Source organism: Erinaceus europaeus, chromosome 19, assembly GCF_950295315.1.
Source record: "Erinaceus europaeus chromosome 19, mEriEur2.1, whole genome shotgun sequence".
In the NCBI taxonomy this organism is placed as follows: Eukaryota; Metazoa; Chordata; class Mammalia; order Eulipotyphla; family Erinaceidae; genus Erinaceus; species Erinaceus europaeus.
Genome location: NC_080180.1, coordinates 31,301,452 through 31,318,484, shown reverse-complemented (window position 1 = coordinate 31,318,484; position 17,033 = coordinate 31,301,452). Strand labels below are relative to the sequence as shown.

Below are 17,033 nucleotides of genomic sequence, written 5' to 3'. Positions count from 1 at the left end.
AAATCTCTGTTAATTGTGGGGTGGTGCTCTGATGTCTCTCCTCTATCAGTGCTCTACATTCCTTTCCTTTTTTTAAAATTAATTAGTGATTTATATTACTACAAGTTAATAGGAGTGTACATAAACACCATTCCCACCCCACCACCAAAAGACTGTGTCCCATCCCATCCCTCCCTCCCCCCCCCCCCCCCCCCCCCGTGAAGCCTAACATCCACCCTCACCCTCCATCCAGAGATTTTTACTTTGGTGCCCTACTCCAAACTCAGTCAAATCCTGCTTTGCATTTCCCTTCCTGTTCTTCTTTCTCAGCTTCTGTTTATGAGTGGGATCATCCCATACTTGTCTTTCTCTTTTTGACTTAGCTCACGTACCATAATTCGTTCTAGCTTCATCCAAGATGGGTCAGAGAAGGTGGGTTCGTTGTGCTTAATAACTGCGTAGTATTCCATTGTGTATATATACCACAGCTTTCTCAGCCATTCATCTGTTGTTGGGCATCTGGGTTGCTTCCAGGTTTTAGCTATTACGAATTGTGCTGCTATGAACATAGGTGTACACATAACTTTTTGGTTGGGTGCATTCCTCTCTTTTTAAAATAATGAATAATATAATAATAGTTGTAACCCTGGAAGGCCATTCAGCTATAGTGCACATATAAGCAAGACCTTGGTACTACATTAAAAGGTGATAAAACAGGGTAGGGGGTCATGCAAAACTATGTGAGTTTCAGGCACCAAAAAGCACAACTCCACTTCAAGCACAGAACAGGGCAGGAATGCCATTTGAAGGCTCAGTGAATGCATACATAGTGCTGAGCAAACCTTCCCTTTTACCTACCCATACACTTACCTCCTCCAGCTTGTGCTCACATGCACACAACCCTCTTCTACTCATGGACCTCCTAGAAAGCTGTGAACCTCTACTCCCAAACCAAGAAAGTGGAAAACCTCTCCTCTAGGGAGTATGACATTCCCAGGAGAAGAGTGTGTACCACATCAAGGCTTCCCCACAAAACTGCTAAGTCAGGTTACCTTACATAGTAAATTGACATTGTCCATATGCACAATGATTCTAGTCAGTTTTTTTTTGTCCCCCATCAATTATCTGAGCAGACGAGAGTTACCACAACCAAGAAAGTATTTAGGAAGAGGAATGAAAACTAAATCAAATGGGGTAGACCTTTTAAATATCCTCAGGGGCCAGGCAGTGGCTCATCTGCTTAAGTGGACACATCGAAGTGCACGAGGACCCAGGTTCATACCTCTGGACCCCATCTGCAGGAGGAAAGCTTCAAGAGTGGTGAAGCAGGGCTGCAGGTGTGTCTCTGTCTCTTTCCCTTTCTACCTTCCCCTCCCCTCTCAGTTTCTGTTTCTATCCAATAAATAAATTAAAATATTTTTTAAAAAAATATCAGAGAGGTAAAATAGGATAGCAGTTTATAAAAGAACATCCTGAAATTTTTAAAGCTCAGAAATTAAAAAAAACTATAGCAGACATGAAAACCTCTTTAGACATATTAGATTTTTAAAGTATTGAAAAAATTAGTTAGAAAACCAAATAAGGAAGATGAGCCTCAGAATTATAAGAATTTAAGAAATAAGAAGCAAAGTACAGAGCAAGAAATCCACTACAAAGTTATTTTTAATTGCCAATCTAAAGGTGATAGAATTAGAATTCAATTTAGCAAATTGAAAGAGTCCTGTGTGTACCCCCAGCACAAAGGATGAAAGGTGCATCAGTGTAAATGTTTCATCACTGGAAGGAAGATATGGTCTTTAAGTTTGCATCAAGAAAAAGCAAACCACTGTGGGGCTGGGCGGTAGTGCAGTGGGTTAAGTGTACATGGTACAAAGTGTAAGGACCGCTGTAAGGATCCTGATTTGAGCCCCCAGCTCCCCACCTGCAGGGGTGTCACTTTGCAAGTGGTGAAGCAGGTCTGCAGGTGTCTATCTTTCTCTCCTCCTCTCTGTCTTCCCCTCCTCTCTCCACTTCTCTCTATCCTATCCAACAATGACATCAACAATAACAATAGCAACCACAACAAGGGCAACAAAATGGGAAAAATAGCCTCCAGGAGTCATGGATTTGTAGTGCTGGCACTGAGCCCCAGCAATAACCCTGGAGGCAAAAAAGAAAGAAAAAGCAAACCACTGCTTGGGAGGTGGCACAGTACTACAACACAGAATTTACATGGACAAAGCCCCAAGTTTGATCCTTAGCACTGTGTATACCACAGTAATATTCTGATCTTCCCCCCTCCCCTTGTTAATAAGTTTTAAATATTTTTTTAAAGTAATAACAGTAAAGAAAAAGAAAAGTAGGTCAGAGACAAAGTCTGGGAATCAGAGAGATCATGTCCATCCTAGAATTCTATACCCAGCCAAACTAAGGAGAGGGAAAAATTTTAAAAGCTTTTAGTTATTCAAAGTCTCAATTTTTTTTTCACACACACACTGACATGAAGTTTAAATAAAAGCAGAGGAAAAAGAGATCATATGAACCCTATGTGGAGGGTGCAAGAAGACACAGAGTGGCAGCTATACATGGCAGAGGTCCCTAGTCCACACTACAACAGATCAGAGACTACAGGAGAGGCTCTTTCAAGTAAAATTAGTAGATGACTAGTGCTTTGAACTTTGAGATTAGCTATAGGCTGCGATTAAATTAGGTATATAGAAAACAAATTTAAAAAATGATAATGATAATTTAAAAAATGATAATTTTAGGGAAAACCCAAACCTCTGCGTTATTATTAGTTTTGTATTATTGTGTAACAAATTGCCCCACTTCTTAGTGTCTTAAGAAACAATACTGGTTTTTGTTGATCAGAAATTTGGGAGTGACTTGGCTGTGAGGGGTTGGCTTAGGTACTCTCCAGATTGTGATTCTTCCAAAGGCTGAGCTAAAACTGAACAGTCTTCATGTTGCCACATGCAGCAAGGAAAACAAACCACACAGTTTCCCTACTCTTTTACTTAGTATTGATCTGACTAAATCACAATAGACATTGGAAAGGAAAAGTTGTAAGTGTGCCTTTGTCTAAACAGTGTGGAGACTTGTTTATTAAAACTCTTTGTTGGGGCCAGGTGGTGGCACACCTGATTGAGTGCACACATTACATTGTGTAAGGACCTGGGTTCAAGCTCCCAGTCTCCACCTGCATAAAGGAAGCTTCAAAAGTGGTGAAGCAGTGTTACAGGTGTCTCTCAGCCTATAAATAAGTCAAATATATATATATAAGTGTGTGTGTATATATACACATTTTTTTTTGCCTCCAGGGTTATTGCTGGGGCTTGGTGCCTGCACCACGAATCCACTGCTCCTGGAGGCCATTTTTCCCCCTTTTGTTGCCCTTGTTGTAGCCTTGTTGTGGCCATTATTATTGTTGATGCCATTCATTGTTGGATAGGACAGAGAAATCAAGAGAGGAGGGGAAGACAAAGGGGGGGGGGAGAGAAAGATACCTGCAGACTTGCTTCACCACCTGTAAAGCTATTCCCCTGCAAGTAGGGGGCCCAGGGCTCAAACCGGGATCCTTATGCCAGTCCTTTCACTTCACGCCACGTGCACTTAACCCGCTGTGCTACCGCCCGACCCCCAAGTCAAATATATTTTTAAAAATAATAACTCTTACTAAGTATGCCTCTTCCAAAATAAAAAGTCAGTTAGCTAGTGCTTAAAATGTAGCAACCAGGGGCTGGGTGGCGATATACCTACTTGAATGCACATATTATCATGTGCAAGAGCCTAGGTTCAAGACTACGCCCCACCTTCAGGGGGAAGAGTCACAAATGGTAAAGTAGTGCTGCAGCTGTTTCTTCCTTTCTCTCTCTATCCCCCTTCCCCTCTTAATTTTTCTCTGTCCTATCTTTAAAAATAATAGTAAGTACATAATTTCATAAAAAAAAAAAAAAAAACACCTAGCAACCAAGATGCAAGATTACATAACAAACAGTGGAGTTTAAAATGCTTGTCTCAGGTACAGGAGATAGGGGTCCAGTATAGAGGACCTAGTGTTGTACTTAACAGATGTTGTCGCCCTATTAAACTATGAACACTTATTACTTTGAGAGAAAAAAAATAAAGCTTTTTAGGTTAATAAAATGATATCATTAAAGTAACAAAGTGAATACAGAGATTTTCCTCTTTTCTACAAGTGTTTCATGGGGGTTTTATACGTGCCCAATTCCACTGTTGCTGACAGACTCTTTTATTATCTTTTTCATATAAAAGGAGACAGGGTTAGAGAGAAAAAGACAGGAGAAACACCACAGTACTACTCCACTGCTTGTGAAACTTCCCTTTTGTGTTGCTCTGAGCATGGTAAAGTATGTGTTCTACTGGGTGAGCTATCTGCTGTCCCCTGCATAAATTTTTATATGCTAAGGTGGAGTAGGTAGATCATTCACAGCATGACACCAAAAGCAGAAATTGTAAGGGAAGAAGACAGATTTGACTTCATACTATTACCCCTATACAAAAGAGAAAGGTAAACACCAAGTTAGGGGGGAAAAGATCCTGAAATATAGGCCAAAGAGTGGGGAGGAATTGTAAACTATTTAAAGCTTAAAAAAAAAAAAAAAACAAGCAAACTTTTAATTTGTCAGTTTGGCTAAATGTATCAAAGCCTTGACCATGTCTGAGTCCTTTGACCCAGAAGTTCTAGTTCTCAGATTTTAACTCATGTGACTAACCCTTGATATGTATAAAGATTTAGCTGAGTTTTTGTGTATAGTAGAAAGAAATTTTGAAATGATTGAAATGTAAATGAGGTGAGTTACAAAAATAAAGCTTGTGGTACAGGTGTATGACATACTAAGGCAGCACTTAAAAGTCAGGCTGAGGGGGAGGGGAGAGGCAGGCGGTAGCACACCGGGTTAAGCGCACATAGTACCAAGCACAAGGACCCTGGTTTGTACACAAGCGGTGAGGCAGGTCTGCAGGTGTCTATATTTCTCTCCCCCTCTGTCTTCTACTCTTCTCTCAAGTTTCTCTTTGTCCTGTCCAACAACAACAACACCAAAAATAAAAACATGGAAAAGATGGCTACCAGGAACAATAGTGCAGGCACCGAGCCCCAGCAATAACCCTGGAATTAAAAAAAAAAAAAAGTCAGGATAATAGAAACCTTATCAGTGTATAAAAGTATGCATGATGGGTGGGGGAGACAGCATAATGATTATGCAAGAAGACTTTCATGCCTGAGGCACTAAGGTTCAGGTTCAATCCCCGCACCACCATAAGAACACCACTGAACAGTGTTCTAGAAGGGAAAAAAATGCATGATATATCCTTTCTTTTAAAAAAAAAACTGGTCTGGGAGGTGGCGCAGTGGGTAAAGCATTGGATTCTCAACCATGAGGTCCTGAGTTCAATCCCCAGTAGCACATGTGCCAAAGTGGTGTCTGGTTCATACATATACATGTATGTAAATATACACACATATACATGGGCACACACACTGAAGTTCACTTTTCTTTGTACTCCTGTTCTTTGCATTCTATTTGTCCAATTTTTTTTACACTGATCAGGTGTTCTTTTGTAGTAAAAAAAAAAAAGCTTAGGGAATTTTTTTTTTTTTAGTTTATTTGGAAAAATATGAAAGTGCAAAGAAGAAAACAGTTAATTGTATTCTCACCACCCGAAATTAACCACTACTAACAGCTGCCTCAGGTAACCTTGGATAAAAGCTAACTGCTATCTTTTAAATGAGACCATTGACTGCTTTTAGTTGTATACCTTGTTTCACCTTCTCTTTCTCTGTCTCTCAATTTGTACTACTCAAACTTCCTATAATGAACAATTTTTACTTTTTAAAGACATAAACTATTAGAGGTGGAATATTTTTAATATGTCAAGTAAGTCTTAGTCATTTAAGGAAAGAGAAGCACAAGTTTGGACTTAAGAACATCCTTGAGTAGGCCAGAAAGAGACGGTGGAAGGGGGTGGGGGTATTTTGTAGTTGCCCTGGGCAGCTCAAGTTTTATGCCTATTGTCTTGGTGCCAGTATTAACGGCATGTTTTGCATTCAAAAAATACCCCACTAGAGGCAAAAAAAGATCCTCTACCAATTTTTTTTTCAACAGGATTATCACTGGGATTCAGTGCCTATATAATGAACCCAGTGCCCGATTGGTTTGGTTTTGTTTTCTCTTGTTTTTATTGTTTTGTTTGATTGTATTTTATTTGGGAGATAGAAGTTGAGAGGGAAAGAGAAAAAGAGTCAACTGCAGTCCTGCTTCACCATTCACGAAGCTTCCCCACTGCAGATGGGGCCTGGGGGCTTGAGCTCAGATTCATGCATGGTAACACGTGCATTCTACTTGGTGCTCCACTGCTCAGTTTTTCTCTGCCAATTCTTTTTTGTTGTTGCTTAGTAATTCTTTTACTTATTATTTATTTTATTTTATTTTTTTGAATTTTTTATTATCTTTATTTATTGGATAGAGACAGCCAGAAATAAATGGGGGGGGGTGATAGAGAGGGAGAGAGACACCTGCAGCCCTGCTTCACCACTTGTAAAGCTTTCCCCCAGCATGTGGGGACTGGGGACTCGAACCCGGGTCCTTGCACATTGTAATACATGTGCTCAACTAGGTGCACCACCACCCAACCTTTATTATTATTATTATTTTTTACCAGAGTACTGCTAAGCACTGGCTTATGCTGATAAAGGGGATTGAACCTGGCATCTCTGTGCCTCAGCCATGTGAGTCTTTTACATGACCATTATGCCATCTCTCTTGCCTCTATCAGTTCTTGACCTGGATTTTTTTTTTTTTCTTTTTGTGGCAGAAATGCAGTGTTAAATAAAGATGATGCAGAAGCCAACTGAATAGCTCAAACCTGGGACATTTTGAGCAATAGAAATTAAATAGTATTGGGTTATAACTTGAAATACAAGATAAATATTGAATCTATAATTGTGTGGGTGATCAAGTAGCTGGATAAATGAGAAAACAGACCGCAGCTCTCCCATGCAGAAAAAAATACTAAATGATCAAATACTCACCCTCAAAGAGATGGAATGTAATTCCTTTCTCCTTGAGTGTGGGCTGTACCCAGTGGTGTCTTCCCAATGCGGGGAGTGTGGCATGGGATAGGATTCATTTTGTAGTAGAGAAATCAGAGATCAGCCAAATGATCTTGCATAGTATCAACAGTGATGTGCTGATCATATCCTAAATAAATTGTGGTAAGAATTATCTGCCCAGAAATGCATAATCCCAGTCTAGACATGAGAAAGTATCAGACAAATTCTAATTGGGGGGCATTCTATAAAATACCCAAGTGTAAGAACTGAAAAAGGACATTAGGGAGAACTAAGAAAATCTGAATAAACTAGACACATTAATGTAGCAATACAGAGGCTGGTAAAATAGCTCACATGAGTAGTGTACTGTTTTTCCCATGTATGTGACCCAGGTTCAAGCCAGACTTCCATCACACTGAAGGAAACTTCAGTGCTGTGGTCTGTTTCTCTTTCTCTCTCACTCTTGCTCTCTCTGTCTCTATCTTAAAATAATAGCAGTGTTGGTGTATTGAATATGAAAAGTGCTTTACAAGATGGTTCTATTAATCTGAAATGTTTAAAAATGAAATTGTTTTCAAGACATTCTTCCAGTAACTTGAAGAGATGAGTTGAAAAATGCTCAGAATAGTGAGATGAAGTTATGTATCAGCCAGTGACCACACTGGAAACACAAAGAGGGTGGCCTGGGCCTGTCACCTTCCTCCTGATAACACTGCCCACCTTCATTTCCAATCTCTTAAAAAAAAAAAAAAAGATGAACCTCTTCTAAATTCCATAGAATTGTAAACCAGGTATTTTTGATCAGGTGATTTTCCCCTAGTTCCTTCATATACAAATTCATGTGACAAGAACATTAAACCATAGGGAGAAAACTAGATGGGCAGTCAGGAGTCCTGTCTGTCCTGGCTCCTTGTGAGTCAGCAGAATGACCCTGGACTAGTCACTGAACAACTCCTCATCTGCTTTCTCATCTACAAAATGAGAGGGTTGAACTGGAAAAATTTCTATGGTAACTTGCCGTTCTAAAAATAATACAATTCTAAATCAAGATTTCAGGAGGCTGTGGCACCACGAATAATGGAATCTACATTCCTGATTTCTCGATACCTTATCTATAGTACTAGATGGACTCCAAGTTAAGATCCTTTGCAAGACCACTCTTGGAGTATTCTAGGATTCTCATTCTGCCACCTGTGGACTTGAAATTCAGTTGAGAATTTCAGTTTTAGACAAGCTGAATGGACCCTCTATTTCCAACTGCTTTGTTTCATAGTCTTAAAGTAAGCTGTGACTCAGGCTGGCCCATCTTCTCAGCTGAATCTAGGGATTGTAAAGCTAGTTTTTGTTTAAACAATTTCTTTAAACAAATGTAGAGATTTGTTTAAATCATAAAGCTAGTCAGAGGTAGAGACCAGGTTTGCCAGTACCTGGTCAAGAATGTTTTTGTGCTGCAGTGTGCTTCCTGGGGAACACTGCCATCCTTTTCTTTCCTCTTTTTTTTCCCCCCTTATGTTTTGTCATCCACCAGAGCTTTACCACTCCAGGCTGTCTCTTTCAGATAGAACTAGGATGAGAGAGAGAGAGAAGATACCACAGTGCTGAAGCTTCTTCTAGTGCCATGAGAACCTGACAGCCTGGGTAGCACACATGGCAGAAAAGGTGCACCACTAGGTGAGCTAACTCACCTTTTACAATGCCACCAAGACTTCACTTGCACTGTCACCAAAGTGGTCCTTGAGGGCAGTTATTCCCTGTCTAAAACCACTGCATCAGTCAACTCCAGTTACTAATATGGGGAAGATAACTGGGGGGGGGGGGGATATGAGGCTGGAGGTGCTCTGCTCCCCTTAAAACTTTCTTCTCAGGTGAGGGAGATAGCATAATGGTTATGCAAACAGACTCTCATGCCTGAGGCTCCAAAGTCAATCCCCCACACCACCATAAGCCAGAGCTGAGCAGTGCTCTCGTGTTTCTCTCTGTGTCTCTCAGAAAGAAAGAAAAAAAAACTTTTTTCTCTAGGTCTGAGAAAGGGAGCAGCAATTTCATTTTTCCTTTCCTTTTCAGTTCCAGTATGTACCTTTCCCCTGATATTTATATAGGCAGGAATTATTTGTTTACAGAAGCCACGTGACTCAGCCATCCCCCAAAGGGTTAACACTCCCAAATTAGGGGGCTGGGTTAACAATAAACAGGATGTCCTCCAGAAATTAAATTTAAACCACTGTGACTCAGGCTGGCCCATCCTCTCAACCGAATCGTTGTCTGGAGTTATTATTGGTGGTTAATTATACCATTGGGTTTAGCAACAGTGTTGGTCAGTTTGGGCCAAAAGAAACCAGGCTTCTGGAGGAGGGGGAAAGGGTTTGGGGGAAAGGTGACTTTGCCTTGGAGTCTGGGGGATGGAGCTATAAAGGGGGGCCTCTGGGTGGTGGCAAACCCAGTTGAGTATACAGTGTTATAATGTTACAATGCTCAAGGACTTGGGTTCAAGCCCCCCTCACCCCAACCTGCAGAAGGGAAGCTTCACTCAAGGTGAAGCAGCATTGTAGATATCTCTCTTTCCCTCTCCCTATTTCCTCCCTCCCCTCTCAATTTCGGTTACTATAGAAAATAAATTAATTAATTTTTAAAAAGAAAAAGAGTGGAATGGTGAGAGCAGCTAGTCTGATCTCCCCTCTGGGCTCTTCCATGGTAGCCCTCCTCCCTCAGCCAAACCCAGGGTGCTTTAGTTCATTCCCGATGGCTGGAAGCAGCCCCTCCGCCCCCAACTGTTGAGTTGCAGTATCTTTGCTTTCTAGCCTGGCTATACTCCTCTTCACAATGTGGAGTCATGGTACCTCAGATACATTCCTTACATTGTTGGGATGGAGTAGTGGCCCTACCTGTGGATTCTGAGACAGACAGACATTCCTAGTATCTCCATTGCAACCCTCTCATTTCACGGAACAGGGAATTAAGGACAGCCTGCACTTCAGGGGTGAGGACAGGCTAGAGCTCAGAATGCCTTCTAGCCTATCACCTTCATTGCACCAAGGTGGCCTCCACCTCCTAGTGGGACTCTGAGGTGCAGAGCTCCCTTGCATGTTCAAGATGGACTTAGGCTGGATTCCCCACATTAACCATGTCTGAATTTTGCCAATTCCCTCAAGATATATCCCAACCTCCACAATGTGTCATGTTTCCCCAGCCACCCAGGAAGTCCTTCATATCCACAGTTTGTCCTTCAACAGAGAAAGAGTAGATACCTAATCCAGAAAGGTGGTTTCCAAGGTGTTTTTTTTTTTAAAGAATTTATTTATTTATTCATGAGAAAGATAGGAAGAGAGAAAGAACCAGACATCACTCTGGTACATGTGTTGCCAGGGATTGAACTCAGGACCTCATGGTTGAGAATCCAGTGCTTTATCCACTGCACCACCTCCTGGACCACTCCAAGGTGTTTTAAAAAGCATGTTTTCAAGGATTCTGCTATCCAACTGAGCCTTTAATTTATGACTTTGCAGCTTCTCAAGATATTTGTAGTAACTGTGATTTCTACCATAGTTCCCCTTCCTGGCCTTCACCTTGATAGGTTTGTCTGTTTTTTAGTCGGAGCACTACTCAGCCTGTCTTATAGTGGTGCTGGGGATCTGATTAGGGATCTGATTGGGGATCAAACTTGGGATCTCAGGGCCTCAGGAGTGAAAGTCTTTTGCATAACCACTACGCTATCTCCCTAGCCCTTGGGAGTATATTTGAACACCATACCATTAGTAGAAAAGCTGATCTGGGGCTGTAGGTGGTGCCTGAGGCTGCCATCTGACAATGTTCATGATCACTCCTAGAGCCCAGCCTGCCTGCCATTGATTCTGAACCTGAGAGGCACTGTCACTCTTCTTTACCTCTGCGTGGAGAAGTGATCTAAGCAGGGTCAATCCTTGCCAACAAGATCCTGTCATATTTTTCCTAACATCCCTTTTTGTCTCTTTCTCTTACAGGATTCCTTTCAAGATTGGGCAGCCTAAGAAACAGATTGTCCCCAAAACAGTGAGTAACTGATGCTTTCCTTCTGAGACTGTTCTGTCACACATGGTCACCACACACACATTGACTCAGCACATTGTGGGGCTGGGAAGGCAGACCCTGCACCCTGTTCCCAGCCTCCTAGCTCTAGATGCTCTTGTAAGGGTCTTTAGGGGTCTCTGTTCCTCAGTATCCCCCCCCCCAATATTTTCCACTCAGTTCAGCTCCTTCCCTCCTCAGGCAGTGTAGAGAGGTAGACCCCTAAGGTCAGCAAGAAAACCCCCCCCACCCAGGTCCAGCATAGTTGTCTATATTTCCTGCACGGGTTCCTGAAACATGCCAAGGACACATCCAGAGCGTCTTTATCTCTGCTCCCCTCCACTGTGAGAAAGACTAGAATGCTTCTCCATGGTTCAGGTCTCTTTCTTTCTCCTCACCAACTAAACACATAGTTGGTAGCCAGGATCCAAAGTCACCCACAGGTGGGGGTAACTCCTTCTTCCCCTCTTGGAAGCTTTTCATCTTTATTTTGTCTCCTGAGTAGGAAAAGAAGGGAAGCAATGACTCTTAGAAAATTAGAGCTGAAGCCTTTAAAGGTCATCTGGTCCGACCTCCTGATTTTCCTGATGTGGAAATAAAGGTCCATGGAGTAACTATGGCTTCTTTCCTTTCTGTTTATTTTTGTTTTTATTTTATTAATTTTAATGAGAGAGAGATAGAAAGATACAGGGAGAGAGAGAGACCTGAGCACTACCCAGCTCTGGCTTATAGTAGTGCTGGGGATTGAACTTGGGGACTCAGAGCCTCAGGCAGGAAAGACTTCTGCTGAACCATTATGCTGTCTCTCCAGGCATAAATCTTGTTATAAAATCCTCACATTGGAGCCAAGGAGACAGCACGGCAGTTTGTACAGCAGAATTTCATGCCTGGGGCTTGTAGGTTCTACCTTCAATCCCCAGCTCCTCCATAATCCAGAACCAGGCAGTGCTCTAAAGATAAGTTAAAATCCTCACACTGGCACCAGAAAATAGCCAGTGCTACAGCACATGCAACATATGGGAGCACCATGGACAGCACCTAAAATGAAAACAAATGGAAGTATCTCTCCTGTCTCTCTTTCTCCACACATTTTCCCGAATAAATTAGATCAAGAAGACAACTCAGCAACATTACACATGTACAAGACCCTGGATTTATTCCCTGAAGCAAGAAGGAAGGAAAGGAGGAAGGAAGGGGGAGATGGGGGCAGGGGGACGAACATCACACCAAGAAGGCTAGAGTTAGAACTCAATGTTTGAGCCTCTGTTCAATTCTCTTTCCATTGACTTTTTGCTGTCTCCCTTCACTGTGAAGATCTACCAAGGTTTCTAGTAAAGAATGGCCTTATCCACCCCCTTACTTTCAAATCTGAGCATGGCTTTCATTTAACATGAGACACCTTCATTGTGGAGTGTCCCATAGTGTCACAGCTCCAGGAAGTCCAGCACCATCACCTTGCTGGAGGCCTTTGCCTTCCAAGCCTCTGATGGTTCCCCTTGTAACCTTATAAGCCTTGGTCTCCCTCACTCAGGTCTCAGAACTACATAGAATATACTGCTTCAATTTGCCTTCAGGTTCCACACATAGCTGACTAATGGCTCTGTCTTTGGGGAGTCCAGAGAAAGGCATTAGAAGAGCCCCCATCATTTTTTAAGGAAAGGTAGCCCATAGGCAGACTCAGAGTATACCTCCCTTGCAGTGACTGACCATCTGTAAGGCTCTCAGCTCGAGTGCAAAGAAACTGCATGTGCAAGTGTTGGGCTCCAGCCACCAGAAGTGGGAAGGTATGGTTTTGAGCCCCCCAGAGTTTAATCCAGGCAGACCTAAGAGGGAAGTAGTTTTGAGAAGCATCCTTGGTTACCAAGGTCAAATAGACAAATCCTTGAACCCACCCCCCCAACCTAGCACTTATCAAAATGACCTTTGTTCTCTGTACAGAAAGTATAGGTTACATTGCTGCTTCCAGTTTCATTGCCAGAGTCTGTTGATGAAAATGTCTCTGTCTTAATCTGAGGAGCGACTAATCTGAGGCCTCCCCATAGGAAGGACAGAGGCACAAGCTGAGAAAACACTGAGGGATGTGGTGTCCTCTATGGGCCTCTGGACCCCTCTCCTAGTATCTGACTTATAGCATCAAATCCCCTAGACTCTGGGCACAAGTTCATGGGTAAGAAGTTCAATCTGGCATCTTTCCTGCCTGAATTCCCATCCTGGCTCTGCTCCATACTCTCTATTACTCTCAAGCCTCAGTTTCACCTCTTTAAAATAAGAATGATACTAATGCCTGTGTCATTGATATACTTTTTAAAAGCTATATTTAATTTAATTTTTTTTTTTTTTTGGCTAGAGACAGAGAAGCTGAGAGGGAAAGGGGAGACAGGGAGAGAGAGAGACACCAAGATCTGCAGATCTGCAGCCCTGCTTTACCACCTATGAAACTGCCCCTCTGGGAGCTAGGTGGTGGCACTCCTGGTTAAGTGAATTATGGTGCGCTATTCAAGGACCTGAGTTCGAGCCCCCAGTCCCCACCTGCATAGGGAAAGCTTCTCAAGTGGTGAAGCATTGCTGCAGGTGTCTCTCTATTTCTCTCCCTCTCTGCCTCACCCTCCCCTCTCCATTTCTGATTGTCTCTATCCAATTAATAAAGATAATTTTGAAAATTAACACACAAAAAAAAGTGAATTAGACCATAGAACCAAAACTCTCTTCAATGCATTGGGGACTGGGCTCAAACTTGGGTCACACGCATGGCATAGCAGCACACTATCAAGTGAGCTATTGCGCCAACCTATATTTTTGTGTCTTACATGAAGCAATGCATGTGGTGCACTTAATATTGTTTGTCAGATAGTAAGTACCCAGTTACTCAGTGCAAATACTAACTCAACATTAGTCACGTTATAGGAGGAGAGTTGATTTCACTCTCTTTATAAGCCCCCACGCCTGTCCCAAGCTGTAGATGAAGTGACCGGCTGAGCCTTTGATCTTTCACAAGGACTCAAATCCAAGCTGCAGCTTGTAATAAACTCATTTCTGGGGGTCGGGTGGTGGCGCATCAGATTAGGTGCACATGGCGCAAAGCACAGGGACTGGCGTAGGGATCCCGGTTTGAGCCCCCGGCTCCCCACCTGCAGGGGAGTCACTTCACAGGCAGTGAAGTAGGTCTGCAGGTGTCTATCTTTCCCTCCCCTTCTGTCTTCTCCTCCTCTCTTGATTTCTCTCTGTCCTATCCAACAATGAATGACATCAACAACAGTAATAATAACCGCAACAAGGCTACAATAGCGGGAGCAACAAAAGGGAAAAAAAAAGGCCTCCAATAGCAGTGGATTCATGGTGCAGGCACTAAGCCCCAGCAATAACCCTGGAGGCAAAAAAAATAATAATAATTTGCTTCCTCACCTCCCCCAGAGAATAAGACCCTGCCTCTTCAGATCCTGGCGTCCTCTCCACAAGACCTTCAGAACAGCCCACGACTGTGCAGCTACCTTAGCCTCCCAGCCGCTGCCCCCAAACATGGTGGCACAGTCTGCTTTTCCTGCCCAGGCACCTGCAGGGAAGGGAGCAGCTGTGGCAGCCTGGTTTATTGGAAGTCACAACAACCCTGTCATGGGAAGAAGTATTCATGTTATCTTCAGGGAGTTTCAGGAGTTTTTTGGCTCAAGGCACCCGACTGACACAAAGGAAGTCTTGTGTGTTCACGCTTACTGTTCTCCTGGGCCCAGGTCATTAGCACCAGTTCCAACATTCCAAGGCTTTGCATGGAATGGCATGTTCTCTGAAGGAGCTGACCATTGGAATGGAATTGGAAGATCAAAAGCATCCAAACTCCCAACCCCAGCCTGCCCTCCACCCCCACAAACCCATAGAATAGCAGGTGCCTCTTGGTGAAAAGAAGCCACACCACCTTATAAAACCTGGAAGGGTAGAAGAGCTCCTTCGAGCAAGCTTGCCCTGGATGTTGCACATGAAGGAAAATGCACACAGAAACTCAAGCCAAGTAGGCACCCTGTGAAGGCAGGCAGGGGACAGTCCCAGCACTCAGAGATTTTTCCCAAAGAGAGTGGAGAGACTCGGCCTCATTTCTTCTCCTCCTCCTTCTCCTCCTCCTCCTCCTCCTCCTCCTCCTCCTCCTCCTTCTTCTTCTTCTGTCCCCAGGGTTATTGCTGGGGCTCAATGCCTGCACTACGAATCCACTGCTCCTGGAGGCCATTTTTTTCCTTTTGTTACCCTTGTTTTTTATCGTTGTTGTTATTATTACTGTCGTTGTTTGATAGGACAGAGAGAAATTGAGTCGAGAGTGGGAGAGAAAGACACCTGCAGACCTCCATCACTGCCTGTTAAGCAACTCCCCTGCAAGTGGGGAGCCAGGGGCTTGAACCAGGATCCTTAGGCCAGTCATGTGCTTTGCGCCATGTGCGCTTACCCCGCTGCGCTACCGCCCGGCCCCCTTCAGCCTCATTTCTTCATCCTGGTGTAACATACCAGAGGTTGGCTGCTTTCAAAAAGAACCTGTCAGAATGCTCAGTGCTCCAATCTGACATAGCTTAGCCCCCAGGGTTCAAGCCCCAGTCCTGCCTACCTGTCTCCAGCTTCCCTTCCCCTTAAGTGCGAGGGTGGTAGAAACAGTCCATTTATGTAACAGCTCCTCAGTTCTGGCCCTGCGCCATGGGGATAGGATGGGGGACAGCATGATCCCTGCCTCCACCTTGAGCCTCTGAGGACTCTGCAGGGAGCAGCAAGGCAGCCTTCAGTATTCAGGGCTCCCTGCACCACATGGCCAGCCTGGCCCGCCCTGACTCGCGGATGGCCATTCACATGTGTTTGCACTTGCATTGTTGATGGGGAGCCAGCTGCCTCTTTGGCAGAGGCATCAAGCACTCAGAGTTGTTCAGATCTTCTCCATTTGGCTCTTTCCCTCAGAATGGATATGCCTGGGAATGAGATTCCTGTGTGTCTCTATTCCCTTAGCTGTTATCCAAGGGGCTAGGATCCTGGCAGAGTTCCCGTTGGGTCACAGGAGGGGAGAGGGTCAAAGGAGAGGGGAAAGGAGGAGAGGGGAAGGGAGGGGAGAGGAGGGGAAAGGAGATGTCTCAGGGCTAACAGGCCACAGGAGCAGTTCACACCTGGCCACCAGAAACAGAGGGATGTGACTCTGGTAGACTTTGCTCTGCTGGGCACATAACCTGGAGCAACAAAAGGTAGAAGGACAGAGCTCCCACCCTGTCAGCTTCTAGCACCAGACATCAGGTTTCTAACTCCCTAGAATGAGCCAACCCCATTGGAAACACACAGCCCTTCTCTGTACAAGTCCAAGCAGTCCCCGCCAGGAAGACCAGGTGTTCACTGGCCTCCCACTCAGTAGTACTCCTGGGATTGCTCAAGACAGCGCCGGCGGCCAGGGCCCAGCTCTGCTGTGCAGGGTGCTCGAGTCCCCTCCCAGCACCTCACTGTGTGCTTGATCCTCAAGAGTGCTGGATCCTGGCCAAGCCATCCTTCATTTTGGTTTCAGACTTTTTGCTTTTAATGTGCAAAAACTCCATCAGCTGTCACATCCTCCAAAGTTAGAAAGGAGGTATGTCCAGTGCAGGGAGACCAGGACTGCCCCAAGCCAGGACACCAGAGTCAGGGCTTCTCTAGCTGCCAGCCAAGCTCTGGGATGCTCTTCTTTGAGGGGAAGGCTTCTTACCCAGCACATGGGACTTCAGAAACTGGAAACTGTCCCTGTTCAGGATGTGCCTTCCTCCTTAGTCCTCAAACATGCCACTGAGACTCACAGCAGGGAAGACTGGATAAAATGGCCCATTTCAGGGGACTAGGTGGGAGATAGCACAGTGGGTTAAGTGCAAGGACCGCATAAGGATCCTAGTATAAGCCTCTGGCTCCCCACCTGCAGGGGCTGGAGGGGGTTGCTTCACAAGTAGTAAAACAGGTCTGCAGCTGTCTATCTTTCTCTCCC

At 44.1% G+C, this 17,033-nt stretch overlaps 1 protein-coding gene across 2 annotated transcripts in view; it reads left to right on the top strand.

The window, feature by feature from the left end:
• BIN3 (bridging integrator 3) overlaps positions 1-17,033 on the top strand; it is a 55,023-nt gene that overhangs the window by 20,069 nt on the left and 17,921 nt on the right. The window contains exons 2-3 of one of the 2 annotated variants that reach the window (XM_060178827.1): positions 6,643-6,709; positions 11,011-11,059. In XM_060178827.1, coding sequence (XP_060034810.1) covers positions 6,708-6,709; positions 11,011-11,059 — 51 coding nt within the window. In that variant the 5' untranslated portion in view covers positions 6,643-6,707. The remainder of the gene's footprint in view (positions 1-6,642; positions 6,710-11,010; positions 11,060-17,033) is intronic. The other variant, XM_007529116.3, reaches the window with a different exon arrangement.